The 26,304-nt window shown below is 44.3% G+C and overlaps 1 protein-coding gene across 1 annotated transcript; it reads left to right on the top strand.

Moving 5' to 3' along the window:
* On the top strand, positions 1-26,228 carry crybg1a (crystallin beta-gamma domain containing 1a). The gene is made up of 22 exons (XM_084482215.1): positions 1-140; positions 1,456-2,840; positions 3,768-4,690; positions 4,944-14,494; positions 15,091-15,132; positions 15,224-15,342; positions 15,478-15,655; positions 16,100-16,239; positions 16,831-16,957; positions 17,166-17,201; positions 18,095-18,288; positions 18,661-18,787; positions 19,179-19,324; positions 20,295-20,421; positions 20,685-20,714; positions 20,921-21,033; positions 21,416-21,548; positions 22,149-22,288; positions 22,713-22,836; positions 23,329-23,487; positions 24,393-24,555; positions 25,218-26,228. The coding sequence occupies exons 1-22, from the start codon at positions 138-140 to the stop codon at positions 25,304-25,306; spliced, it is 14,049 nt and encodes a 4,682-aa protein (XP_084338341.1). The 5' UTR covers positions 1-137; the 3' UTR covers positions 25,307-26,228.
* Positions 26,229-26,304: the final 76 nt, after the last annotated feature.

Genomic DNA, 26,304 nt, shown 5'->3' with positions numbered 1-26,304 from the left:
TACCTCTCCTGCTGTCGGATTGCAGTTTGTATTTATTTATTTATTAATTTATGTTGCCAGTATGAAGGACGTTTGGATCTACTGTATTTCTCAGACGGGAGTCGGATCAGATTACAATTAGATTCCGGAGAGCTGACATGGTATGTTATTCTATGTTTTTCATATTTGCGATAGTGCGTACGTCTCGTTCAAACGTGTGCCTGCTAGACTGTAGCAACAGACCACCAGGACTTGTCTGTTTCAACAAAGATTTCTTTCTTTCTACTATTCAATCAGATTTAGCGGGGATTTTCTTTGTGGATTATCTTCCTTCTCTTTGTGAGATTGTTAATCTCCTGGTTTAATTGTCAAATGCTAAAAACTTTGACTTGGATAAAGTCAATATTTGAAATAAGATCAACATTGTAAATAGGGAGCTCACGTTTCAGCCGTTTCAGCAGAAGTACAGGCAATTGGCCATTGCTCAAACTTTATTATTATATTGCTATGTAAAAAGCTGTAATATATTTACATATACATTTGAATACACACATGATATATATTCTATATATATATAGAATATAGAAGATATCTATTCTATCTGAATCATTCAGCAGACACTTGATCCAGAAAAGCACCTGAGACTGAGAACAATAAAATCATACTCTCAACTATGAATAAAAAATGAGTGTGCAACACGAGCCAGTTAAAAAAACAACAACAACAGGGTTGATTGTGTCACAAAATGCATCACAAAAACATGTTGTTGTTGGTACTGAAGTGCTTAACAGTTACATCTCAGAGATACAGAAGTTGTACATGTCCACAAAAAGTACTTTTCTTGGAGGATGGGGGGCGGGGACACTGCATATCCCGGGTAGCTCGTTCCACTATCAAGGTACCGCCCATGAGAAGACCTGGTTCCATGCAGGGAAGCCAGCACCAGGCGCAGTTTAACACTAGACAGGAGGGACGGATCAGAGACGTGATGGGGGTGGGGGTGCAGGTCTGGAGCCCACCAGCATCAAGGGTTTGAAGTTGATGCCGGCAGCTGCAGGGAGAAGCCTGTGTGTGGCGTGATGTGTGGCGTGATGTGCTTAGGTTGACACCAGCCACACTGCAGCGTTCTGCATCCTGTGAAGTGGTTCAGCAGCACACACTGTACCTCAACCCCCCCCTAGTCACCCCCCCTTCTTTCATACTTTGGGTTTATTTTGGGTTCTTTCTTTCAAGAGGTTACCAAAAGTGAATATGGCCGCAGGTCATGCAATGTCACATGTTTTATGTTACGTGAGCAAGGCTGTTCACCTTATTCACACAAATAATATAGATCCACCCATTGTGTTCTGCTCTCTGTTTGATCAGAACCAAAATCAACCGGCCCTGCCAGTCTGACCAGTGGCCACTGACCAGTGACCAGTGGTCTGCACAGCAGCAGCGTGTTCTGTAACCCCGTGCCTCTCTTCCGTCTTGCAGAATCCAGAAGATAAGAAGGGGGTGCTCGGCCGCATCAGCAACTTCTTCAGCCCCCGCAGGAAGAAGAGCCAGAGCAAGCAGTCCGGCGACGGCGGGAGCACCCCGACGTCCCCGACGTCCCTGCGCTCCCTGCAGAGCCCCCTGCAGGAGGACTGGCTCAAGACGCCCACCGCGTCCCGGCGGGACGACGAGGTCCCCGGGAGGTCCAGGGAGGTTTCCTCCCTGGACCGCGCCGGCAGCCGGTCCACTCTGGCGTACGACGAAGACGGGGGAGAGGTCCCGTTCGCCGACAGCGACAGCAGCGGCCGGGGCAGCGTGAGGGAGGTGCACGTGTGCCGGGTGAGCAGCGGCAGCGTCGAGCAGCAGGGGTCCGGGGACGCCACCCCCACGCCGGGGGCCCGTCCGGACGCGGGCTCGGGCGGCGAGCCCGGCTTCATGGACTCGGTGGTGCAGGAGGTGAGCAAGAGGCTGCAGCTCCACCTGGCGGAGGAGGCGGCCAACGTGAAGGACGGGAAGCGCTCTGAGCGGACGCACTCAAAGTCCGTCCAAGTCCACGTGAGCCCCAAGATGTCCGAGCCCGTCAAGTCCCACAACCTCACCTCTATTAGCGTCGCGTCCCTAAAGTCTCATAAAGTGAAGTCCGGCGATCGCGGCGCGTCCCTGAAGGAAGTCACCCCCCCTCACCTCCCTCTTCCCTTGTCCGGCTCCGACTCGGAGAGCGCCAGCTCCAGATCCACCAGCGTCCTCTCCTGGCTGAACAGAACGCCCACCGCTGCACAGCAGGACTCGGCCTGGGGAGAACATGAGCAGGGGGTCACCTCTCCGACGCTGCTGCACAAAGCCATACGGGTGGAGGTGCACCTGGGGGACGAAGTGGAGGAAGAAGGGGCGGGGGAGTGGCCGGGCAGAGGAGGGAGCGAGAGGGAGGAGGCCCTCAGAGTCGACTCCCCTCCCCTGATCGCCGTACACGCCACTGTGGTTCCCGTTGAGCAGCAGTGGCCCGGAGGCGCCGACGCGACCGACCGCCGCCCCCCCTCGGAGACCGCAGAGCTCTCTGGCATGTCGCCAGAGTCCAAGGTTTCCAAGGCAGCCGCGGAGACCGGGGAGGCCGGAACAAAAGCAAGCCCAGAGCGGCCGGAGAGCCCCCCCGGCGGACCGGACCCCGGAAAGAGCTCTGCGAGGAGGAGCGAGGAGCCCGCGCACGTCACGCGCAGGACGGTCAACCTGTCCGGGAAGGTGTTCGCCAAGAAGGTGTTCGTGACCCAGGACAGCTCCGAAGTGGACGAGCCAGAGCCCGGGCCGGAGCCAGCGGGGAAAGGTCCAGAGAGGGAAAATCACAGCGTGGCTTCGACTCCGAGCGGCGTCGAGGCAACCGAGCTGAATCGGTGAGTTAAGATAACTTTGTTTTGCTTCTGTTTAAAAATTCTCTGCAGGGACCAGAGAGAGAGAGAGAGAGAGAGAGAGAGAGAGAGAGAGAGAGAGAGAAAATGATCCTCATGTAACCTGATATTTAAGTTCCCATACCCTTTTATGTTCAAAGGGAACAATACATGTTCGCTACTCGGCTAAAACTCTTCCACTGAAAAATGGATGAATGCACAATAGCCCACATTTTACTCTAGCACCTAGCACTAACTCTAATACACTGAGATGTATTCAACATAGATAACCCTTGAAAAAACTGGATGCATATGATTAAAGGAGGACAATTAATAAATTAATAACTGGTCATGCGCTGACATTTACGTTATTACATTGTACTATTGCAGTGTTTACCCATTGTGTCTACTTAATTGACCTTAGTCAGCCTTAAGAGAACTTGAATTGTCACTTCTACCATCTGTCTGTTTGTCCAAATGTACACCTGTCTACACCTGTCTACATATTGAGGACATAGCACACAAACAGTGAGATTGCTCTTCTAAACATTAAAAAATATGTATTTAAAGCCACAGTAAAATTCTGGATTTGGTCATTTATTAGAAAGATAAATGAAATGCAATACTAGATGCATACAGTTACCGAATGCATGAACATGGTAAACAGTTCAAATCACACCATAGTATACAAGTTTAAATCCTGAGACTCAAACCTGAAAACATTAACTTTTTATTGTTGTCAGTTTTTCATGTTTAAACATCCCTTGTGCCCTTGTGTGAGTGTCAAATTAATGATTCCCTGGTTCATGTTCATCTCAAGATGACCCTGTGTCCTCATTTCACTTCAGATTCCCACTGCAGATTTGGCAGTGAAGTCAAGTTAATAATGCTTAATGATTCCTTGTCACTGTCTCATTCTTTGTTTCTTCTTAGACAAACAAGACTGGAAAGCACCAACCAAGAACCTGATGCTGCCACGGCAACCAGCACTAACAAAGACACCGCACCGACCTCTGACATGTCCATAAACAAATCAAGGGGACAAGCTGGAAAGGACCAGGGGCCCGCCAATTCATCCACCCCCAGGGCAGGCGCCAAGGCGGAGAAGGAGAGCAGGCCATCTGCCGCAGTTGGTGGCCGTAGCACTGCGGAAACGGGAGCAGGAGCCAGGGCCAAAAAGGGAAAGTCGTCCACAGAGGACGCTCCCGGCAAAACATCACTCCGAGACGAGAACACCACTATGCAGTCAATCAAGCGCACCCAAGACAGTCCGGTGCATGCAGGCACAGCCGGCTGCATGCCGGCGATTCAAATTAAATCTCGAATCCCCAAGAAGACCACATCCGAGAGCGACTCCAAGTCTCCGGTGACACCGGACAAAACCACTGCACCAGACATCTCAGTGTCCGTGGTCAGTCCCACGACACACAAGTCAAAAGAACCGCTGTTGAAACATAAAGCGGTCATTAGTAAAGTTAAAGTTAAAGTTAAAGTTACTTTAGAGGATAGCAAGTCGGCCAAAGCTCAGGCAACGAACGTTTCGCCAACAAAAGCACCGCCAACACTCACAAAGCACAGCAAAGAAAGGAAGGCCGAGGACGAAAGCTCGGCGAAACTGGTTAACGGACTGGAGAAGAGCCGCGAGCAGAGGACTATTGTGAAGGCCCAACCCACTGACAACACAGGTGTTAAAAAGCAGGGCCAGGTGCAGGTGGAGGCTGTACCATTAAAGAGCCGGCTGCCAATTACTTTACCTGCAAAGGCCAAAAATAAGCTGGAACAGCAGGGACCTATGAAACCTGAAGAGAAGATCACTGGAGGGACACTATCCCTGGGCTGCAGAAGTCCTGAAAAAGGTAGGGAAAAACCCATGTTTACTTCACTATATGTTGTCACGATTTTATATATTTGAATCTTTCCAGTCCACTTTTTTTAGATACACATGCACATTGACATAAAAAGCCAAACGCTTTTGTATTTTTATGTTATTTGAATGTTAATTGAATGCTGTATTAGTTTTAATGATTAATATTACTTTCAGTATATTTGTCGTTGTCTTGTGAAGCTGTGTGTAATAACTAAGAGGTAATGTTCTACATTTTTCCACAGAAACAAAGATGGCTACCCTCCTGCCTGAGCAAATCTCCAAAAATAAAAGAATGCTGGGGAAGACTGACACTGAGACACACATATCTACCCCGCCATCCAAGAAAACTCCCTCATTTAAGCAAAAACAACAAACTCTTGACCCATCGAACACTATCAATGACAGTACTAAAAGCACAGAGAGTGATTCAACCGAGCCCTCGAATCATTCGCGCAAGCTTCTAATGGCACGCCAGAAAATACAAGGTCACATTTCCAAGACAAAAAAAGGGGGTTCCTCTTCCGAGTCTTTGACAGAAAGGACTGAACGGCTATCTCCTACAAAGACAAATCATGAACCGTCCAACCTCGCTGTGGATGTGGTCAGTGAGGTACACGACCTGAAGAAGGATGGCACAAATGGTGATGCATTACCATCTCAGTCTGATTCAGAGTCAGTCCATACCAATGGTTTGTCCACAACTAACTCTTCACAGGACATAAAAGGAAAGTTGCAACTTATTGCCAGCCTTTCAGCAAGTTGTGAAGCCGAGACAGACAGAACTACAGACAAAGGGCAGGGCGTTGGCAACGCCTCAGTAGTTAATGTAAGCAGCCATACAGAAGAACAATCTACCAGCATCACAACACCACAAGAGGATTATGCTGTTCTCACCACAAGCCCTCAGGTACAAGCAACAACATTCCTGGCCCCGGTAACTGAAATGGTGACCTATATTGAAGATGTAGATCCAATAAGAGATCAAAAACCAGATGAGCAAGTGGGTGACGCCCCTACTTGTCAGGAAGAGGAGCCTGAAGCAAAGATGTTAACAAAAACTCAACCTAAAAAATGTTCACAAATCAAAGAGAGTCTACCTAACCAGGTTGAGCAAACTGTATTACAACCGGAATACCATGAAGCCAAAGAAAATGACAAAGCCACACCAGAGACAATAACAGAAGTAAAACAGGATGAAAGCCCTTCTGGACTTCCTGCTGTGTCAGCTAAGGACATAATATCTTCCAATTATGGTGCAAATAATATGCTTACCAAACCAGTAGTAAACCATATTGACACTAAAACAAATGAGGATAGTGTTGCACCCAATGATTCGCTCACAGCCAAAGGTCAGTCTATGGATAAACTAATTTCACAAAGTGAGGCAACAAACAAAAGTAATGGACCTTCTCAGCTCTCTTTAAATGGAATAACATCTATTTCAATATCAACCCCAGTCTTATCAAATAATAACATTGTTGAGGAGTCCAACGAAGAACAACCAAACATCCTATCCATTGGGATTCAAGCAAAAACATCTTCTGACATACTAACCACAGATGCAGTGCTTGAAAAGGATAGAATGCCGATGACAACGGTTGACTTGACAGTGGTGAAGGCTATAGACAGAACGTCTATAGCCAGCGAGGCTGCAATTGTCCAGAGATCCACTGAAATGGCAGACAATCATTTGGACAAAGGGATGCTTTCAGACTCACATAATTTGCCTGAGGAGCATGCAACATTACAGAAAAACTCAAAGGAAAACGACAAGCTGAGTGAAAGCTCAGAGGAAGGGGACCAACAGACCAGTTGCAAGGACCATGATGCCTTGGCGGTGGAAACTGGAGCAGAGAAAGTGATGACAATATCAAAGAAAATCTCTGATGTCACACCAAAGGCAGTGTCTGACTCTGAGCAGAAACCCCAAACTGTCAGCTCGATTACTGCAGAGCAGAAACACAACGTTGTCGACCATGTTGAAAAATCGAGTGTAATGGCTACTGCTATGAGCAGTGAAATTAATTCCTCACAAGCCTGCAACAAAGATAATGTGAAAAGTGAAGAGAGAAACACAGTGCAAGAAGAGCAGCAGGTGACATCATCCACAATACAGACTAGGCAAGAATCAATGCCTGTTTTAGTTAACGATAAAGAGTTTAAGGACAGTGTTGGAGATGCAGAAAACAAGGTTGTGAATAATGAAAGCCCAGGGACACAGAACTCAATCGAGCAATCTAAAGTAAATGACAATGTTGCTCCGAAGGAGGTCAATGTAAGAGTGTCAGAGCATAAAGTAGAGAAAGCAAACCATGAGAAATCGAGTTCAGTAGTTGAAAATGTAGCCATTGGCGCTAGCCCAAAACAAGATCCCATGATATTTAATGAAGGTAACAGCAAGACCAAAAGCGAAGATAGCCAGGTAACGTTAGATACTGCTAGAATTAACTCAATAGAACAACTAGCTATCAGTACTGATGTTTGCAAGGCGGATTGTCAAAAAGAGCAAAGACTGGAGAAGATAAACACAGAAAACAGGGACAAATGTAGTTTATCTGTTGAAAGTATTGATGTTGTATCAAGCATGAATAATGCTCTGGATTTCAAGAAGGATCTTGCAAGGACAACTGAAAAGCTGAATAAAAATGAGATAAAAGGCGATGAAGATGCCTTTTCTAAAGAAAGTTCTGAATCAAAGACGCAATCAACACACACATTGAAAGTGAAGACTACTGAAACTCAAGAAAAGGCCCAAATTGTTTGTAAACAGGAATCTAACAAAGACACTACAGCAAAAACAGAACACAAAGCTAATGAAGTTTTAACGGAGATACCAGTCTTAGTAATGGACTCAGAAACAAAAGCCATGAACGCTGCAAAAACACAGGGGTCATCAACAGTCAGTTCAGGGCTTGAGGCCTCAGTGAAGGAAACAGATGCTAAAGTTAGTCCTAAGAAGGACCACATAGTAATTGAACATCTGGATCCAGAGATTCAAAAAACAGTTAGTCCTGAGCAGGACACCAGGACCATTGTTGTTCAAGGTCAATATCAGGTGATTCCAAAACCAGAGACAGCCCCAGATTCCCTGCTGAACGCAACCCCAAAAATGACAACTATCAGCATCGATGTTCCAAAGGAAGACTGTGGAAAAATCAACGCAGAAATCAAGGACAAATGTGCTTCATCCTCTGAAAACATAGAAGTTGTGTCAAGCACTGAAGAAGAATCGATGGTCTTCAAGAAAGACGTTTCCATGACAACTGGAAAATGCAATGAAAACGATAGAAAGGGAAATGACAATATATTGTCAAAGGAAAGGTCAGATGGACAGATTAAATCAACACACACATTGAAAGTGACATTGATTGCTGACGTTCAAGAAGAATCCAAAGCCTTCACTAAACCGGAATCTAACCAGTTGGAAGACACTAGAGATAAAACACAACTCAATGCAGCCTTAGAGATGGTCTCATCACAAGAAAAGAAAGCCATGATCACTGATGCTCAGGAAGCAGCAAAAACACAGGGGCCATCGACAGTCATTTCGGGGCTTGAGACCGCAGAAAAGGAAACAGATTCTAAAGTGAGTCCAAAGCAGGACCTCAAGGTTATTGAATGTGAAGATGAGAGCCTTCCAAAACCAGTGAAGACCCCTGATTCCCTGGTTATCTCAACACAAAAGATGACAGATATTGACACTGATGTTCCAGAGGATTGTAAGAAAGATTTAGGACAGGAGAAGATGGACGCAGAAATCAAGGAAAGAATTAGTACATTCTCTGAAAACATTGCCATTGTGTCAAGCACAATCAAGGACTTGGGGGCCTTTCAGACAGACACATCAGATGAAACACAGAACAAAGCTAACAAAGTTTTAACAGAGACACCAATCTCAGTGGTGGACTCATCACAAAAAACACAAACTCTGGACACTGATACTCAGAGGGATGTAGTCGCTGAATCATCAACAGACATTTTGAGGGTTGAGACCTCAATGAAAGACACAGATTCCAAATTGAGTCTAAAGCAGGAGACCATTACTGTTGAAGGCCAAGATCAGAAGATCCAAAAATCTGAAAAGACCCCAGATTCCATTGTGAACGCAACACAAAAAATGACCACTATCAGTACAGCTGTTCCAAAGGGTGATTATAAAAAGGATTCAGCACACGAGAAGATAAACACAGAAAGCCAGGTTAAATGTAGTTTACCTTCAGAAAAGGACACAGATTCTAAAGTTAGTCGAAAGCAGGACCTCAAGGAGCCCGCTGTTATTGAATGTGAAGATGAGGGCCTTCCAAAACCAGTGAAGACCCCGGATTCCCTGGTTATCTCAACACAAAGAATTACAGATATCAGCACCAATGCTCCAAAGGAGGATTGTAAGAAAGATTTAGGACCGAAGAAGATGGACGCAGAAATCAAGGACAGAATTAGTACATTCTCTGAAAACATTGCCATTGTGTCAAGCACAATCAAGGACTCTGGGGCCTTTCAGACAGACACATCAGATGAAACGCAGAACAAAGCTAACAAAGTTTTAACAGAGACACCAATCTCAGTGGTGGACTCATCACAAAAAACACAAACTCTGGACACTGATACTCAGAGGGATGTAGTCGCTGAATCATCAACAGACATTTTGAGGGTTGAGACCTCAATGAAAGACACAGATTCCAAATTGAGTCCAAAGCAGGAGATCATAATTGTTCAAGGCCAAGATCAGAAGATCCAAAAATCAGAAAAGACCCCAGATTCCATTGTGAACGCAACACAAAAAATGTCCACTATCAGTACAGATGTTCCAAAGGAGGATTCTAAAAAGGATTCAGTACATGAGAAGATAAACACAGAAAGTCAGGTCAAATGTAGTTTACCATCAGCGAAGGACACAGATGCTAAAGTTAGTCCTAAGAAGGACCACATAGTAATTGAACATCCGGATTCAGAGATTCAAAAAACAGTTATTCCTAAGCAGGACATCAAGGCCATCGTTGTTCAAAGTCGATATCAGATGATTCCAAAACCAGAGCCAGCCCCAGATTCCCTGCTGAACGCAACCCCAAAAATGACAGCTATCAGCACCGATGATCCAAAGGAAGACTGTGGAAAAATCAACGCAGAAATCAAGGACAAATGTGCTTCATCCTCTGAAAACATAGAAGTTCTGTCAATCACTAAAGAAGAATCGTTGGTCTTCAAGAAAGACGCTTCCATGACAACTGAAAAATGCAATGAAAATGAGAGAAAGGGAAACAACAATATATTGTCAAAGGAAAGGTCAGATGCACAGATTAAATCAACACACACATTGAAAGTGACGATTGCAGACGCTCAAGAAGAATCCAAAGCCTTCACTAAACCAGAATCTAACCAGTTGGAAGACACTAGAGATAAAACACAACTAAATGCAGTTTTAACAAAGACTCCAGCCTTAGAGATGGTCTCATCACAAGAAAAGAAAGCCATGATCACTGATGCTCAGGAAACAGCAAAAACACAAAGGCTATCAACAGTAATTTCGGGGCTTGAGACCGCAGAAAAGGAAACAGATTCTAAAGTGAGTCCAAAGCAGGACCTCGAAGAGCCCGCTGTTATTGAATGTGAAGATGAGGGCCTTCCACAACCAGTGAAGACCCCGGATTCCCTGGTTATCTCAACACAAAAGATGACAGATATCAGCACTGATGTTCCAAAGGAGGATTGTAAGAAAGATTTAGGACAGGAGAAGATGGACAAAGAAATCAAGGATAGAATTAGCACATTCTCTGAAAATATTGCCATTGTGTCAAGCACAGCAGGGGCCTTTCAGACAGACACAACAGACAAAACACAGAACAAAGCTAACAAAGTTTTAACGGAGACACCAATCTCAGTGGTGGACTCATCACAAAAAACACAAACTCTGGACACTGATACTCAGAGGGATGTAGTCACTGAATCATCAACAGACATTTTGAGGGTTGAGACCTCAATGAAAGACACAGATTCCAAATTGAGTCCAAAGCAGGAGATCATTACTGGTGAAGGCCAAGATCAGAAGATCCAAAAATCAGAAAAGACTCCAGATTCCATTGTGAACGCAACACAAAAAATGACTGCTATCAGTACAGCTGTTCCAAAGGAGGATTCTAAAAAGGATTCTGCACACGAGAAGATAAACACAGAAAGCCAGGTTAAATGTAGTTTACCATCAGCAAAGGACACCGATTCTAAAGTTAGTCCAAAGCAGGACCTCGAGGAGCCGGCTGTTATTGAATGTGAAGATAAGAGCCTTCCAAAACCAGCGAAGACCCCGGATTCCCTGGTTATCTCAACACATCCAGCCAGCAACGATGTTCCAAAGGAGGATTGTAAGAAAGATTTAGGACAGGAGAAAATGGACACAGAAATCAAGGACAAAATGAGTACAGTCTCTGAAAACATTGCCATTGCGTCAAGCACAATCAAAGAGCCGGGGGCCTTTAAGACAGACACAGCAGACGAAACACAGAACAAAGCTAAAAAAGTTTTAACAGAGACACCAGTCTCAGTAATGGACTCAAAAACAAAAGCCGTGAAGGCTGCAAAAACACTGGAGTCATCAACAGTCAGTTCAGGGCTGGATGCCTCAGTGAAGGACACAGATGCTAAAGTTAGTCCTAAGAAGGACCAAATAGTAATTGAACATCCGGATCCAGAGATTCAAAAAACAGTTAGTCCTAAGCAGGAAATCAGGACCATCGTTGCTCAAAGTCGATATCAGAGGATTCCAAAACCAGAGACAGCCGATTTAAAGGTAAGTCCTAAGCCAGACGCCATGATTATTGGAGAACAGAAAGGCACAGAACAGGGAGCAAGTAAGAGGCCTGTCCTTGAACAAATGGTTGATTCAAAAACTTTTTCAAAGGAAAGCTCATATTCACAAATGAAGTCACCAAGCGCATCGAAAGTGACGGCTACTGTTACTCAAAGAGAACCTCAGATCTTCACTAAACCGGAATCCAAACCAACACCAAAACAACATGAACAGTTGAAGGACACTACTGTTAAACTAAGCACAGCTAAGGAAGTATCAACCGAGACACCAGTCTTAGTGATGGAGTCGTCACAAGCAACAAAGACCTTGAACACTGAGGCCGCAGTCAAGGACTCAATATCTAAAGATCGTCCTAAGCAGGACATTGAGACCATCGTTATTCAAAGTCAAGGTCAGAAGATTCCTAAACCAGAGACAGCCCCAGATTCCCTGGTAAATGTACAAGAAAGTAAAGCTGTCAGTAAAGATGTTCCAAAGGGGGATTGTGATAAAAATGTAACACAGGATAAGATAAACACTGAAAAAATTGACAAACATAATATATCCACTGACAATATTGAGATTGTGTCAAGCTCAAAACAAGAAATGGATTTCAAGAACGGTGGAAAGGTGAAGGAGTCTTCAATAGACATTTTGAGGGTTCAGAGCACAGCGATGGACACAGATTCTAAAGTTAGTCTGAAGAAGGAAGCTCAGACCTCAGAACAGTTGAAAGACACTACAGATAAAATAAGCAACGCTAAGAACGAATTAACCGAGACACCGGTCTTAGTGATGGAATCGTCACAAGAAACTAAAACCTTGAACACTGAGGCCGCAGTCAAGGACTCAATATCTAAAGATCGTCCTAAGCAGGACATTGAGACCATCGTTATTCAAGGTCAAGGTCAGAAGATTCCTAAACCAGAGGAACCCTCCGCCCTCGCGAGAAGAGAAACAGTTTTAAAAAACAGTCTTGTGGAGGAGAGGAAAGCAACAGAAGCGGGAGAAAATAAGAGGCCTGTCTGTGAACAAATGGTCGCTATCGTCGATTCGAAACCCCAGCTTTTTTCAGAGAAAAGCTCTGAGTCACAGATGAAGTCAACGCACGCATTCAAAGCGACTACTACTGCCACTCAAGAAGAAACTAAGACCCTCACTAAACAGGGATCCGAAGCAATTTCAATCAAACAGGAAAAGCTGCCAAGCACTACAGATAAAACACCAAATAAAGCTGACGGAGTTTCAGAGAAAACACTATTGTTGAAAATTGATCCAAAAGCAAAAGCCATGAGCATTGAGGCTCAGGAGGATGGATTTGCAAAAGGAGCAAGGAAAACTGATGAGTCATCAACAAACATTTTGGGGGTTGAGACCACAGCAAAGGATAAAGATCATAAAGTTATTCCTAAGCAGGACCCCATAATTATTGAACATCAAGATCAGAAGAATATGAAACCAGTGGAACCCTCTGGTCCATCAATAGAAGCCAAATACAAGTCTGACTTTAGACTGGGAACAGAAGCATTAGTAGAAAACAGGCTTGTGGAGGAGAGGACAGGCGAAGAACAGGGAGATAATAGGAAACCTGTCCTTGAACAAACGGTGCCTATTGTTGATGTAAAACCACAACCCACATTCACCTCCAACACACTTGCACAGAATCAAAAAGACCAAGTAAAAGAGAAAATAGATCAGTTAAACAATCCAAATAAGATGAGCGCAGATGGAACAAATCAAAAGACTATTATTTCTACCAAAGCCACGGAAGTGAAGGACAAAGACATCCAACAAAAACACAATGCTGCCTCAAAGAACAGCATCATACCACAGACAGAACCTACACATGAATCAAAAGCTATGAAAGCTCAGAGCTTGGTGAGAAGCGACACAGATGTATGGAGAACGAATGAGTCATCAACACAGGCCACTGCCAGACCGACACACTGCCACACAGACACGCCCTCCAGCTGGTTAGATGTGGAACGAGGACCCAAACTTAACAATAAGGAACACGACAGACAGCCAGACACCAGGGCCACAGAGTCTTTTGATGATTTCATCAGGAGCATCAAGGAGGAAAGCATTCCTTTCTCGCATCCTCAGAAGAGGAAGCTCAAGTATATCAGAGGTTCGGCTCCGCCGTTTGCTCTACCGGCCATCAAGGAAGACCGTATGGAGAGAGTGCTCGACCCGACCCAGTTCACGTTTGGCCTGAGGAAACAAACACCAGACTACAAGGACATGTCGCCGGCTCGGGTTATAAAACAGCAATCAGAAGACAGGGATGAGAAGAATCCACCAAAACGTGTAGAAAGAGAAGAGAGCTTTATTTTCAAAGCCATGCAGTGTTCGCCTCGTGACAGCCTGAAAGCGCTGCCTGAGGAGCAGGACAAGGCGCTGATGAAAAAGGAGACGAAGAGTGACGGCACCAAAGATCAGCGAGATGCAAGGAGCAAAGAAGAGCCTGAAAAGGTTAGGTCTAGATTAGAAAGGATGTCTATCCTCTCAAGCCTGATGAGCTCCCCCAAGTCCAGCAGAAAAGGCAGGGAGGAAGTCACCACCACAAATAGCACAGCTGCATCTGGCCAACCAGACAGCATTCTTTCCCCGGGAAAACAGGGGATTGTTTCTGTAGCTCTGTCTGGCACGGAGCCAAGTGGTTCAGGCGCGAAAGGCAAGGCTACAGGCTTGCCCGTTGTGGGTGGAAAAGGTGCAGCCAGTGACTCACTCGTCAGCCCCTCCTCTCTTCCCTCCCTCCCGTCCTCTTCTGAGGTTAAGCTGCCGGTTCATTTGGAGAAATATCTGAAACCCTACAAAAGGACCTCGGAGGCCCCGCAAGGATCCCCACAGGCTAACCACCCCGAAGGAAAGGCCAAGGCCAGCACAGTTATGGACGCGGCTCAGAGTGCTAACGTGGACAAGGGACTGAAGGGCTCTGCAGGACTAACCCCTAAAAACAAACATTTCCAGAACCTCCCTACAAAAGGAGCCGCTGCTGTCAAACCTAAGGTGAGAATCTAAATATTTTAACAGTTAAACTTTTTTTTTTACTTTACTTAGTTGAGTTTAGTCGGTTTTAGATACTGATAATTGTTCACGTGTAGGATGGTAAATGTATGATAACTGTGTGCATAGAGGGAATGGCTTTCCTAGGCGTGCTCACTACCAACAATTGACTCATTCTTGCAGGTGAATGGGTTTTGACCTGTTACAGGCTGTAAAGTTGTCCTGACCTGTAGAACAGTGGAGATATCACCTTGCCAGTCCTCTAGCAACGGAACTGATTGCTTGTTTTAGAATGCACTAAACATTCCAAGCTTACCTGTGTTACAAACTCTTGCATGTGGAGGCAGATGGAAAAATCACATTGCTAGCCCTAGAAATCCAAACTCCCAACTTCACTAAACTATAGAATAAATCTACACACATGAAAATAGCCATGCCTGTGCATAATGGCTTTTTCATGTTTGCCTGGCGGAAATCTAATCTCTACCACGGTGTTAGCGCTAATGTTGTGAACAATCTTAAAACGACAATAAAAACGAATATTAAAACCCAGAACTTCAACTGAAGCTAACTGAAATGTTTCCTTGTTTACGTTCTAGAAACACTTTGAAGCACGAGGGTTCCACCAAAGACCCGGAAAGGTAGGAATCCAATGGCCTTTTCATTCACCTACAGTGATACCCAATATATTGTTGGTAGATATTATATTGATATCGATACTTCCTGGCTCAGATCGTCATCCATGAGCTGAAGGAGTTCGGAGGGCAGGCCTATGAGCTCCTCCGGGACCAGGAGGACGCCACCGCCATGGCCCTGTCGCCCGTCATCTCCGTCAAAGTCATACGAGGATGGTAGGATTAGCTCCGGATTAGCTCTGTGTACAACCCAAATAATCAATGCAATTAAAACGCAGGCTTGAGCAGGCCCTTGGGCAATATGTGCTTTGAAGACATCGCTACATCTCCTGCCATCTTTGTTTTAAAAAGCTGGATGCTGTACGAAAAGCCTGGGTTCCTGGGCCGCACCATTGCTCTGGAGGAAGGCCCCACGGATCATCTAGTGAATATGTGGGCCGAGGAGGGAACCCCCATGCCCCTCGATCCCGGGGGCCAACCCATTCCGACTGCTCCCATGGTGATAGGATCCATTCGCCTGGCTGTTAGGGTAAGTGAATGTCCATGCTTGTTTTAGTTGCGGTCTACTTTCCCCTGGGCCACCAAAGGTTCTGCAATTTTTGTAGATTGTAGATTTTTTTTGTGATATATAAATAATAACATTTACATTTAGGCATTTAGGGCTTATTAACTACAATAAGTACATTTGTCAGAAGAAAGAGAAACAATATATCGCTGTCAGTACAGTATGGATGGTCATAGAACTAAGTGCTAAGCACTAACAATTAATGGTTAACCCATTCCCCGTATACAACAAAGATAGCTAGGATAAGATGCTACACAATGATAAGTACTATTTTTAAGTGCAAGGACGTACAACGTGCAATAAGTGCGCACTGCGTAGACCAATTTTTTTTCTTTAAAGCTAAGTTATTAAAAAAGAAATCATTCATGAAGCCATGTTTCAACCAGCCTCTGCGTCCCTATTTGACAGGACTACAGCGTACCTCGTATCGACATGTTCGCCGAGGTCAACGGGATGGGCCTGATGTCGTCCTTCTGTGACGACACCGTGGAGCTGGGCTCCTTCGGCAGACCTCCCACCACCGGCTCCATCAAGGTCCAGTCCGGGGTGTAAGTTCTGCGGACACAGCGCCCCCATACGTCAACTCCAACTGATATTGATAGCAATGAGCAGGTAGTGAGCGTCTGTGGATAAACCCAATGCAGGTTGACCTTCACACATTGAATATCGTGTTGTAGTCAATAGAGTGAGGTGATGCTAATAACAGTGTGAATGGACAAGCAAAATTCAAAAGTCACTTAAAAAAAAAAATATATATATGCAGAATGATTGTAGTTCTGTTTATTTTTTCTGTAATATGAGAAACAAGTATCGAAAAAGTGTAGCTAGCAGCAACTGTTTCCTTACACCAGTACAACATTCAAAGTGAAGGCTTGCGACAGTGAGAGCCACAGAATGTGAACTGCTACTCTGTTTTGCTGCCGTGTTACTTGGTTTATGGCTTTCTCGTGGTGCGAAGAGCCAGAGTAATTAGCACCTTCCTTGGTTTTCTACAGCTCTCTGGTAGGGTTTAGGAATAATTAATGAATATACACATACACACACACACATATTCTAACAGAACAAATATAATAGACTAAGATCATTCATTATGGTCAATAATGTTGCTTAAACCTGTGTGTTTTCTCTTACCCATCAAGGTGGTTGGTGTACAGTGACATCGGCTTCGAAGGCATGCTTGCGGTGCTGGAGCCCGGGGAGTATCCCTGTCCACAGGCCTGGGGCTTCGACCAGCCCTTCATCGGCTCTATAAGGGCCCTCCGCATGGTAACACAAAAAACACCACAATGTTAGGTTACACAATGTATTACATACCTTACATACATCCCATATATATAATACATCGTGTATTAACAAATACATGAGGCCGACATGAAGACTGTACTACAGTTAAATGTTTTATTATTATTGTTGGCAAACAAATCGTGTTATATTATTATTGTTGGCACACAAATCATGTCATTGTTTCTCACAGGGCCCAATAAAGGTTGAACACCCCAAGGAAGTCAAGGTGAGTTTAAAAAAGGAAGATACTAATATCTAATGAGGTGTCAACAATTCCAATTAATCCACATTTGCAACACACAGTACAGGGTCCAGTAGTAGCACAAGGGAAAGTAGTCCTTGTATATAAATACATTTTAAAATATAAACAGAATTGACAATGAGTTGAATTGCTACATATAGAGCTTGTGATTTATTATGATGAGGGTTTCATAATCATTGCTCATCCATTGTGACACACTGAACCCGGTGATGCATGTCAACTGCTGCGGGATCTAGTCATGCCTGCAGGCTAAACGGTTACCTGGCAACATGATGCGCTTTCAAGATTACCTTTCCAGAGGCTTTGGTTACATTTGGGTATTTGTTAAGAAATATAAGAAATAGCAATTTCAAGAAATAGATAGTAATAATCATAGTTAAGTCACAGTTCACTCAACGAATGACATATACTGAAAGAAAGGGAAGCTGTCATTATGTTCTGTAATCTTATCCATACAGCCAACTAGTTAATATTGCATGTATAATCATTTAGAATGTAGCTTGTTCAATGGCATTTTTGTACAGTACAAAAACATGTAGGCATTGCCTGCTGAGACAGACTGCAGTCTGAAATCCATTTGGAGTTTGGGAACTAGCTCATGTACTACATTGAACTGACAGAAAGGTGGGAAATACTTACTTTAAGGTTGTGCCCTGGCACTTAAAAATCCATTAAGAATGACTGGGGTTCTACCCAAGGTCAACCCCCTAGGCAAACACACGTCTCTCTCTCTCTCACACACTCACAAATACGCACACCTGTATGCACGCAAGCACAGGCAAACACACGCACACTGACTCAGGTAATGTAACGATCCTTTAGGGCCCCTTCATTAACACACTCTGGTCCCTGTTCAGGCCCTGGTCTTTGAGAAGCCTGGGTTCGAGGGGGGATGCCTGGAGCTGGACAGGGAGGCGTACGACCTGCTAGCAGGAGACGCAGAGCCGGAGGCGCAAGAACCAGAGGAGGGAGAACCGGACGAGGGAGACGGAGACGGGGGAAAGAGGAGGGCCCTGTCTTCGGTGGGCTCTCTCAAGATCCTGGCTGGACTGTGAGTGCTTTTGTGTTGGTATAGTCAATGCACTAAAAGTATTTGCTTAGTGCTGCATTCCTATGAGAGGATGTCATGACCATAAATTATATGGGTGGATGTAAAAAAAAAAAAGATATCAAACAGGTAAATCTAATCTTAATTCATTCTTGCATTCATTAATCAATACATTACCCTCCTATTTAGAAAATACATTTCCCCCTGACCCAAATTTAAAATTCCAATAATTTCTCTGTCTAAATATAGACACCGCATATAGACGTCCTCACAATGGCGGCGTCAAACTCTATAGTAATACTGTGTATTTAGTGTTCTGTGGACTGCATTCTGCCGGCTAACCTAAAGCTCCTCCGGTGGTTTCCTCCCTCCCAGGTGGGTGGGCTACGACGAGGCAGACATGGAGGGCCGCCAGTTCATCCTGGAGGAGGGCGAGTACCCTCATGTCAGCGACTGGGGAGGGTCTGAGGACAGCCTGCTCTCCATGAGGCCCATCGTCACTGTAAGAAAACGTCCCGGGGATGAACCTCGTGGAGAATTCCTCACAGAGTTTTGTTGATCCAACACTCTGTCAGACAAAGAGTAGCTCTGAGCAATAAAAGACAAGGCAGGCTTATCTACGTAGGAGGAATAATAAAAGGCAGGAGTATAATAATATAAGGAGTTATAATAAAAAGGTTATTGTGCTAGTGTAAATAGTAGTAAAGTAATTAAGTAAATATGGTTTTATTTATTTTTTATTTAGTTTATCAGCCTTTTCTTTGCTTAGCAGTTAATAAATCACAGATATTTTGTGTGATTTACGTTTGCTTTTTTCCGAAGGATAGAAAAGAGCACAAGTGGGTTTGCCGATACCCTGACAAGCCTAATTGTTCGACTTTTCGTTTCTTCAGGACTTCCTGTCACCGCACGTCAAACTCTGCAGTGAAACGAACTTCGGTGAACGTGGGGTCAACATAGACCTGCTGGACCCCGTCATCGCCATGGAGAACACGGACTACGGTACTAAGACCCAGTCCATCAACGTCCTGGGAGGAGTGTAAGTTATGATCCGTCTGAAAAAGACAATATTTAGGATCTGTATCACAAATGAAGTTCCAAAGGAAGGTTAACAACCAGTGGTGCGGTCACATGGAAGCTACACTGAGATATCATGTTTTACCTGTGATCATAAGGGCAAAGTTCTCGTGCCAACGTCTACCTCACGCGCAGGTTTATAGACATGCCTTCTTCTTTGATTTTGGGCGTGTGTGTGTGTCCAAGTTCCGTCTTTACAGCCAGCCCACAAACTCAAATATGCACACTGCCACACCCTGTCTTCAGGTACACATGAACAAACGGTGCGACACAAGTCTTGTAATCTACACACAGTGATTTCAGCAAAATCATTCATAGTGCAAGGATTTTTTTTTCCTTTTTTCGTAAAACGATGTCAAAAGTCACCAGGCCCTAGTTGGTGTCACTGGCTTACACCGCTACACCTCCGGGCAAAGAATGGTGTGGATTTCCTAATACAGGAGGCTAGGTCAACTGAAAGCACTGGAACCAGTTTTAGAAATTCTTTGCAAATGAGCTATCTAGGATTGTGGACATTTTAGACACGCCAGTCATCTTTGAAAACGCCAACCTAATTCGTAAAAAACATATTTCACCATTTTAGTTTTAAACCATCGGTCCACCATCCTCATATCACTGCTGTGTACACAAAACAATCCAACCTTTACACAAGACACAAACTCTCTGAGTTTTGTTTAACATTTAAATCATGTACCTTTACACACAAGTGTGTGTGTGTGTGTGTGTGTGTGTGTGTGTGTGTGTGTGTGTGTGTGTTTGAAAGCAACTTAAACATGAACAGCATCCTTTCTTAATTAAATCACAAAAACTGTTAGAGTACTACATCTCCACCCTCTTCTTCTTCACCTCCTTGATCGTGTGTCCTCCTGTGTGTGTGTGTGTGTGTGTGTGTGTGTGTGTGTGTGTGTGTGTGTGTGTGTGTGTGTCGGCAGGTGGGTGGCCTTTGAGAAGGCATCGTTCAGCGGGGAGGTGTATGTGCTGGAGAAAGGCCTGTATGGAAGCCACGAGGACTGGGGAGCACAGGCCTTCAGGATCGGATCCATTCAGCCTGCCTTCCAGGTAGGAAGACTCTATGGGAATGAAGTACAGGCTGTTAACACTCTAGTGTCTCTGGGGTCCTAGCCCATAGCGTCCTGGGTTCAATCTCTGTGTTAGACTGTGACGTGTGGGATGTTGTAATCGTTAATCGACTCATTAGTGCTGTATTAATAAGTAATGTGTCGTTGATTCATTATTCATTCATTATTAAGCCTATGCATATATAAAAATATATGTATCATTCATATCATTCATTCATTTTAATTTGCATCTCGCTATTTCAGAACGACTTTTCAGTGGCGAGCAAATTCAAGGTGAGTTTTGCTCAACCAATTGGGTGATTGTGTCCTAGAAATTAAAATCTGAAATAAATGAAATCTTTCATTTCATATTGATGCCAAGTTTTCCTGACCCGTCCCAACATTGTTTGTACATCTGTGCTTTTGTGTGCATGTGTGCGTGTCCGTGTGCGTGTGCGTGTGTGTGTGTGTGTGTGTGTGTGTGTGTGTGTGTTTTGCAGGTACATCTCTATTCCCAGGAGGACTTTAAGGGAAGGGAGGTGGTGTTAGAAGACAATGTGGGGGCCTTGGACGAAGACTTCACACCAAGATCCTGTAGGGTGAAGGCCGGCAGGTAAAATACACAGCTCACTTGGCTTCAAACACACTCAATTGAGGAAGATTTTTTATAATTGATGTCTTAATTTGTTGTACTGAATAAAATGTGTGGTGAAAAAAAGCATCATTAGTTTTATAAAGTACCATCAATTTGAGTTGTGCCCACTTTTTTATAATGTTAACATTCAGGGCATTCAGGATAGGCTTTCATCCAAAGTGACATACAACAAGTACATTTGTCAGAAGAAAGAGAAACAACAATATATCACTGTTTGCTACAGTGAAGATGTTCATAGAAACAAACACTAATAATTGCTAGGTTAACCCATTTCCTGTTTCGATTGTCTGTGTTTGTGTGTGTGTTTGCATGTGTGTGTGTGTGTGTGTGTCTTCATCAGTTGGGTAGCCTACGAGGGAGCAGAGTTCTCCAAGGACATGTATGTTCTGGAGGAGGGGGAGTACCCCAGCCCTGAGGCCATGGGCTACCTGGACAGGGACACCACCATCCGCTCCATGCAGATCACGGGACATGTGAGTGCTTATGTGTGTGTGTGTGTGTGTGTGTGTGTGTGTGTGTGTGTGTGTGTGTGTGTGTATGTGTGTGTGTGTGTGTGTGACTGTGTGATTGTGTGGTTGTGTGTGTGACCTTAAAGGGTAAGTGAATCCCCTATTTCACATTGAATTTGTAAACAAACAACTCGTATAGGGATGAGAGCAAGGACGGGGGACGTGATATCCCCATGGTTACATACCACAACAACATTGTAAATGTGTGTGATACCTTTTAAAGTGTAAGTGAACCTCCTGTTTCAGCTTGAATTCAAACACTATGAGATTTAAAAAAATGTGTTGAGGGTTCCAGGAAGGAAAAAGAAATACATTTTAATTGTATCACGTGTCTTCGATATTGATTTGAGACGCATTTTCTGTTGTACGAATGCTTACAAGACTGCAAGTCCCAGAATGCCTTGCGGGTGCAACAGAAAGAAGATACATGAATATGACTGAGAAGTCAATGAATGAAAGTGAATAGCGCTTGTTTCATTGAGTGATCGAGTGAAACGTCACACGTATGGATTCCTGTTCCTCATGGCTCCTCCTCTCCGTCCGCCTGCCTGTCCGTCTGTCCAGGAGTTATCCCTGCCCTCGGTCACTCTGTTCAGCAAGCTGGGCTGCCGTGGTCGGCGGGTCTCCCTGACCAGCGGCGTGGTCAACCTGCGGCAGATGGGCCTGGATGCACACATGCGCTCCGTAGCGGTGGCCGGAGGAATGTACGTAACCGCTGCTTTTCAGGGTTTTAATTGATTATTTTATTGAGATGTTGTTGTTGTGTTTTTTTACTCTTGTTCTTAATGTTGTAATGGGTCTTTTAGTATTAAGAAAAGCGGTACATCAATACAATTATTATTATTCTATTATTATTATTGAACATTGACTCAACCTATTTCGATTGTTGACCTTTAGGACATAAAATGCTGTGATTATTCCCAGATGCTCAACCTGTAGAGAATGAAAAGCACACTTCAGGCTTTCTTTATAAACATACATAAAGGCCACTCGGATCATTCAGCATTTGCTTTGCTTTCATTATATCCATTTTAAATATACATCATACACGCGCCTACATGTAGATGTCTCGTCGTTTCTGAATGTGAGTGGCATGTAAACGTGAAGGAGGCTACGTGGTCTCCCCAGGTGGGTGTTGTACGAGGGGGGGAACTACCGCGGCCGGCAGATCCTGGTGCAGCCCGAAGAGATCGGAGACTGGCGCGGCTTCAGCGGCTGGAAGCAAGTGGGGTCGCTGCGGCCGTTAATCCAGGTAACAGTCAAAACCCTGCTTGGTTTCTGAACCCCGCATTAACCACTAGTATGGAATAGACCAGCCTGGACCAGTAAGTAGGAATGTTGTATATTAGGCTGACTTTGGATGTAACGTTTTAGTTTTTGTTATGCAAACAAGAGGTGTAATTGTCAGTTGTTGTTTTTTTTGTTATGTTAATAACAGGGTTTTTTGTTGTATCCCTTTCCAGTTTTATCTGTTAAGAGACAGGAGTTACAGCAAGTACCATACAAATGATATTGTTTTGTCACTCAAAATACAGATTCAAGCTTACTGAAGTGTATGTGTTGCATATACCTATGCGGTACGGTCTTGTATACAGAACTCCATCTCCTCCACGGGCTCATGTCCCCTCCCGGTCCCCGAGGCTACTTGATCAAGCCTCAGCAGGCTGTGTGTGGGTCAAGCCAGTACCTTCGCTAGCCCCCGTTGCGACTCACCGTGATGATGTGTTGTGATCCCGCCCGCCAGAGGCAGCTGTACTTCCGCCTGCGGAGCCGGGAGTCGGGCTGCGTGGTGACGCTGACGGGCAGCCTGGACGACATCAAGCTGATGAGGCTGCAGGCACTGGAGGAGGGCGGCGGTGCCGAGCAGCTCTGGATGTACCAGCACGGCCAGCTCACCTGCAAGGTCACTCACCGTCACGCTCACCGTCACGCTCACCGTCACTCTCACCGTCACGCTCACCGTCACGCTCACCGTCACACTCACTGTCACGCTCACCGTCACACTCACTGTCACACTCACCGTCACTCTCACCGTCACACTTACCGCTCACAAAAGCATATGGTATAAGGTATACCATTTTTTTCTAAAATCTACAAAAAATGGAATTAACAATTTATTAAGCATTTAAATAACACTGAACTCAATCAGTCGAGTCCTACTCCAAATTGACCCATCGCTGAATTCAACGATTTCCAATAGCTTAACTCGCTTTCGAATTCGCTTCACCAATCTAGTCAGAAATATGAACTGAAACCACTGACTGGGGTTTGATGGAGAAACAGCAGGTGTGTGTGTGTGTGTGTGTGTGTGTGTGTGTGTGTGTGTGTGTGTGTGTGTTATTAATGAGTTTAAGAGCATATTATCTGGAAGGAGGAAGTCGTAGACAAACAACAGGAAGGGATGATGGTTTGTTAATAACTGGGGGGATTATTGACTGATTTTTACAATTTTATTGATGAACATTAAAGCAATAAAGAATTGCGTGCAATACAAAAGGGCACTAACATGAAAGATATGACCAAGGAAGAAATCGTGCCAGTTGACACTCAGTGCTACTAGATACTGTCGTAGACGAAAAAAACAGACCAGTGCAGGCCACCGTAGTCATTGGGAGGGGAGGAGGAGTTAAGTTGGTTGCAATCTGCCACCTCACCGCTAGAGGCTACTACATTCTAATGTATGGGCCCTCTCATGCAGCTGGTAGCTCTATAGTAAATGGTGATGTTATTAATGTGTGGGCTCTCTCATGCAGCTGGTGGCTCTATAGTAAATGGTGATGTTATTAATGTGTGGGCTCTCCTGTGCAGCTGTTGGAGGACTGCCGTCTGGAGACCACAGGCAGCATGCTGATGGCAGGCAGCCGTCTATCTGTGTCGGCCGAGCGCGGCAAGAGCAACCAGCTGTGGGACCTCACCCACGACGGCCTGGTGCGCTGCCACCTGAAGCCAGAGCTGGTCATGGAGGTCAAAGGTCAGCAATATATTGCATTTACATTTACATTTAGGGCATTTAGCAGACGCTTTTATCCAAAGCGACTTATAATAAGTACATTTGTCATAAGAGTGAAACAATATATCGCTCGGTACAGTAAAGATGTTCATAGAACCAAGTGCAAGTTCTAACAATCGCCAGGCCAACCCATTCCCCGTATACAGCAGTGATAGCTAGCTACTGCAGATGCTACACAATTAAGTACATGCTACACAAGATGCATATGCTACACAATTATGTACATGCTACACAATTAAGTACAATGAATGAATACATATTGGCTGTTCAATCAATTTGGCTTTGCAATCCTTTTTCTTGTACAGGCAGCATTCTGTGATTCTTAGTCTTATATAGTACTATAGTTATTCAGAGGTAAACATTTCAGTCAGAAACAAACATATGTTGTCATTGAAAAGCGAGATAGGCTTGTTTGTTGTTGTTTTGTTAGGACAAAAGTGTTTTTTATCTGATAATGCTAACAAATTTCTTTAGCACATTCAGTTCTGTGACCTGCAGCTTCTGTGTTGCAGTAGCGCCACCTATTGGCTGATTAAAGTATCAGTGGAAAACTAAAAACACCAACATTTTTCAACAATACCGATATATATAAAATATTTTACCTATATCCATTTATCTTTCAGGTGGCCAACAATATGACAAGAGCCATGTGATCCTGAACACATTCGATGAGAGGAAATTGAGCCAAAGATGGTCATTGGAAATTCTTTAATTTTGGGAGCCCTTCAACTCTGATGCACACCTGAGGAACGACAATGCACAGCGAACCACAGGAAACAAGCCTTGACCTTGACTTCAGCACTGGCCACTCTGGGATGCAGCTCCAACAGGGGGACAGTGCTCTGTGATGCAGCGCTGCCAGGGAGACTGTGCTCTGGGTTTCAACTCTATAGTCGAACCAGAAATATTAATTTGTACTTCTTGGTTGTCGCTACTAAAGCTCTCGCTGCAATATTTTGGTACTTTTAACATAATCTTTCAACTTTACTTTAAACTGTTTTTTTTTTTATAAACAATGAAATGCAAAGAATTAGGTCTAAAGTAATTGCACATTTTTATTGACCTGATCCTCTCCAATCTAGGCCTGTGTTGATGCTGTACCTATCCTCTCTGCCAGAAAGTTTATTACGACCTGTTTCCTAATTGTGTGTTCGAGACATTGGTGTGAAAGTTTTATGTATGACCCCCAAAGAATGTTTTCTTTCCTATTTTTCAATGGCTGCAGATCAAACTTGATTGATTGTACAGTTTGAACATGTTTCAATGTGGCAGGTTTAGATCATATATTAAGTGGTACTGCGTTAATCACGTGTACAGATTATTTCAATGCAGTACCGCTACACTGATGCCAACTACTGTCTGTAAATATGTGAATGCCTGTTACATAGGAATAAACATTTGGTCTTCCTTCTTACATTTCCGAGAAGTCTATGCTTATAAATTTCCAAATCAAAAAGGAATGCTATGGCCAAATATTTTGCCAATCTCTCATAAAGTTGCCTGGATAATCTTCTGTTTTAATGATGGTCTCCAGAAAGTAGTGGAAAGTGGAACCATTAAGGGAAAGCACCCTGTCTACCTGGAAGACCCCTTTTTCATTTTGGTTAAAATGACAAGCCAGAGATTTGCTCATAATCAACCACCCAGGTTCATATATGAAGGTTACTTGGCCAAGTCAAAGGCTTATTGCTGACAACACACACACACACA

This window comes from Micromesistius poutassou (genome assembly GCF_964030765.1).
Source record: "Micromesistius poutassou genome assembly, chromosome: 17".
In the NCBI taxonomy this organism is placed as follows: domain Eukaryota; kingdom Metazoa; phylum Chordata; class Actinopteri; order Gadiformes; family Gadidae; genus Micromesistius; species Micromesistius poutassou.
The sequence above is the reverse complement of the archived record's forward strand: the minus strand, read 5'-3'. Positions and strand labels throughout refer to the sequence as shown.

Coding starts and splice junctions, on each gene's coding strand:
- crybg1a (XM_084482215.1), top strand. Junction 15,133..15,223: donor TCCACCAAAGACCCGGAAAG/GTAGGAATCCAA, acceptor TTCCTGGCTCAG/ATCGTCATCCATGAGCTGAA. Junction 18,289..18,660: donor CTCAAGATCCTGGCTGGACT/GTGAGTGCTTTT, acceptor CCTCCCTCCCAG/GTGGGTGGGCTACGACGAGG.